Source organism: Muntiacus reevesi, chromosome 9 (assembly GCF_963930625.1).
Source record: "Muntiacus reevesi chromosome 9, mMunRee1.1, whole genome shotgun sequence".
NCBI lineage: Eukaryota > Metazoa > Chordata > Mammalia > Artiodactyla > Cervidae > Muntiacus > Muntiacus reevesi.
The window spans coordinates 43153657-43157092 of record NC_089257.1 but is presented as its reverse complement, the minus strand read 5'-3'; the positions used below and the strand labels follow the sequence as shown (position 1 = coordinate 43157092).

At 39.9% G+C, this 3436-nt stretch overlaps 1 protein-coding gene across 1 annotated transcript; it reads left to right on the top strand.

The window, feature by feature from the left end:
• The first annotated feature begins 2191 nt into the window (after positions 1 to 2191).
• Positions 2192 to 3136, top strand: LOC136174524 (olfactory receptor 52H1-like). Its single transcript, XM_065944702.1, has one exon. It carries the CDS (start codon positions 2192 to 2194, stop codon positions 3134 to 3136), a length of 945 nt encoding a protein of 314 aa, XP_065800774.1.
• The last annotated feature ends 300 nt before the right edge of the window (positions 3137 to 3436 follow it).

Sequence of the window (3436 nt, the reverse complement as noted above, 5' to 3'; positions counted from 1 at the left end):
GTCACAAACATCTTTGTCCTGTAAACAGTCAAAGTCTACAACTGCCTCATCACCTTCACTGCTCTCCTCTCCTGGCCTCAAGGCAACAGCTCATCTTTATTCACACCTGGGAAGTGCATCAGTTTTTATACTGTTTTTAAAGATTACAGTCCATTTACAGTTATTACAAAATATTGGTTATATGGGGACTTCCCTGTCAGTCTAGTGGTTAAGACTTTGTCTTTCAATGCAGGGAGTGTGGGTTCAATGTAAGAGCCCATATACCTCTCAGCCAAAAAACCAAAACATAAAACAGAAGCAGTAGTGTAACAAACTAAAGACTTTAAAAATGGTCCACATAAGAAAAATTATTGGCTATTTTTCCCAGGTTGTATAATATATCCTTGTAACCTGTTATACCCAATAGCTTATACCTCCCACTCGCTGACCATTATATTGCTCTTTCCTCTACTTCTCCACAATGGTAACTATTGGCTTATCCCCTATATATGTGAGCCTACTTCTTTTTTTCTTATATTTACAGCTTTGTTGTATTTTTTTAGACTCCACATATCAGTGATATCATACAATATTTGTCTTTCTCTGTCTGACTTATTTCACTTAGCACACCTTCCAAGTCCATCCGTGTTGCTGCAAATAGCAAAATTTCGAGGACCTAGTCTTTAAAAGATTTATTCCCAGAGTAAAGATTCTGGTAATTTACAAAGAAAATGGCAATGGTACAATTCAATCATGCAGTATTTTTTATATTACATGTTTATTTGTTATAGGTGTTTTATATAGGTGTTTGTTATAGGCGTGTATGGTGTGTGCATATGAGTGTATATGTATAATAATGTGTGGATATATGTATGTTTGCGTGAGAGAGAGAGGGGAAGAGGGATTTCAGGTTTGCATAAGATTATGTGTAGATAAATACATGATGGTAAAATGTATGAGAGAATGTGAGTATAGATCAAGGCATGCTTGAGAATTTAAGTACTAATAAGTATGTGTATATCTAAAAGACTATATGTCCTGGAGTCGACATGTCTATCAAATAGAATGTGTATTTGCAAAGAAATAATTCTTTTGGACAGAAATCTTGATCAAAATTGTTATTAAGCCCAAAGCTTTAGGGTAGTATAAAGCTGTAGAATTTACTGAGTTCTGGAAAACAGTATTTTTGAAGGAACAAGAATTCATGAGCTCAAGTGTACGGGATTTTAAAATTTAAATTTAAGTTACACCTGTTTTTCAGCATAGTATAAGAACTCGGGCAGTGTTGGCTAAACTGAATTAGGTTTTTGAATGGAAAAAAGTGATGTGGACTTCACAAATTGAAGAAGCACAGTCACCATGAAGCTTGAAAAGAGTGAATGATTGCCTGGGACAGTGACAGAAGTTGATATTAGCCAATGATGTTCATGAATGCCTGCTAAGTCTCTTCAGTCGAGTCTGACTCTGTGTGACCCTATGGACTGTAGCTCACCAAACTCCTCTGTCCACGGGATTTACCAGGCCAGAATACTGGAGTGAATTGCCATGCCCTCTTCCAGAGGATCTTCCTGGCTCAGGGTTCAAACCCTCATCTCTTAAGTTGCTTGCGTTGGCAGATGGGTTCTTTACCACTAGCGCCCCCTGTGAATCCCTTAATGATATCCATAAAGTCATGATAATTATAATCCACCAACCCATGGGAAAATATGCCCTGTAAATTGGTAGTTTGTAATAGAATTACACTGCATAATCAAAAGAATGATTGATGCCAATATGAAAAACTCCCTGGAAAAGCTGTATAAATCATGAAAGATGGTCAAAGTAAATAAGATATTTTCTTTAGGTAAAGTAACTGTATGTTCCGATATATATCACACAGTGTGAATTTATGCATGTTACCTGCCAACTACCTAACAATCTTTCTTCACTACAAAGTTATCTCACTTTGAATTATAATTAGACAGTTGAATTATACACTTTGAATTATAATTGAGAAGGAAATGGCAACATACTCCAGTATTCTTGCCTGGAGAATCCCAGGGACAGAAGAGCCTGATGGGCTGCCATCTGTGGGGTCACACAAGGTCCGACACAAATGAAACGACTTAGCAGCAGCAGCAATGTGTTGTTGGAACTGAAAGTGACTCAAGTGAGCCTAACATTTATCACCCTTTGTCCTTAGGAACTGAGACTTGTGCCATCCTGGTCTGCTATGGTCCTTTTCAACCTGAGCAGTGACAACCCAGGACCCTTCATTCTGGTGGGGATCCCAGGCCTGGAGCACGCCCATGTGTGGATTGGGATTCCCTTCTGTATCATCTATATGGTAGCCATTGTGGGAAACTGCATCCTTCTCTACCTAATCTTGGTAGAACGCAGCCTTCATGAACCCATGTTCTTCTTTCTCTCCATGCTGGCCATGACTGACCTCATCTTGTCCACAGCTGGTGTTCCTAAAATACTCAGTATCTTTTGGCTTGGGGCTCAAGAAATCACATTCCCAGGGTGCCTCACACAAATGTTCTTCCTCCACTATAGCTTTGTGCTGGATTCAGCCATCCTGATGGCCATGGCATTTGACCGCTATGTGGCCATCAGTTCTCCCTTGAGATACAACACTATCTTGACCCCCAAGACCATCATCAGGATTGTGGTGGGAATCTCCTTTCGTAGTTTCTGCATCATCCTGCCAGTTGTATTCTTGCTCACACGCCTACCTTTCTGTAGGACACGCATCATACCACACACATACTGTGAGCACATAGGTGTTGCCCGGCTCGCCTGTGCGGACATCTCCATCAACATCTGGTATGGTTTTTGTGTTCCCATCATGACAGTCATCTCAGATGTGATCCTCATTGCTGTTTCTTACACACTCATCCTCTGTGCTGTCTTCCGCCTCCCCTCCCAAGAAGCCCGCCAGAAGGCCCTGGGCACCTGTGGTTCCCATGTCTGTGTCATCCTCATGTTTTATACACCTGCCGTTTTCTCCGTTCTTGCCCACCGCTTTGGACACAATGTCTCCCACACTTTCCACATCATGTTTGCCAACCTCTACATTGTTATCCCACCTGCACTCAACCCCATTATTTATGGTGCAAAGACCAAGCAGATCAGAGAGAAGGTCACCATTTTGTTTTCTACCAAGAGGACATAATCATGTTCCAATGAACAATGGAAAAGCTAGGAGAAGTTTATAGTATATATTAATGTCATAAGAATTTTAAAAAAGCAAATGCTATTTAAAGCAAGAAGAGTCTACAAGTGATTTTGCATATTAAGAAAATGGCATGATCTACAGGAAAGAGGTGCTTCTATATTTATTGATGAGAAATCAAAATGTAAAATGCATTGCCTTTGGAGAGAGACTGTTAGAGGAAAGTAGATTAAAATAAGGTTTTTAGGAAAGCCCTCCAAGAACAAAATTGCATATTCCCTAAAATACAGTGAAAATCAT

Bases quoted from the DNA above. Each gene is read 5' to 3' on its own strand.
- LOC136174524 (XM_065944702.1), top strand. From the start codon at position 2,192: ATGGTCCTTTTCAACCTGAGCAGTGACAACCCAGGACCCTTCATTCTG.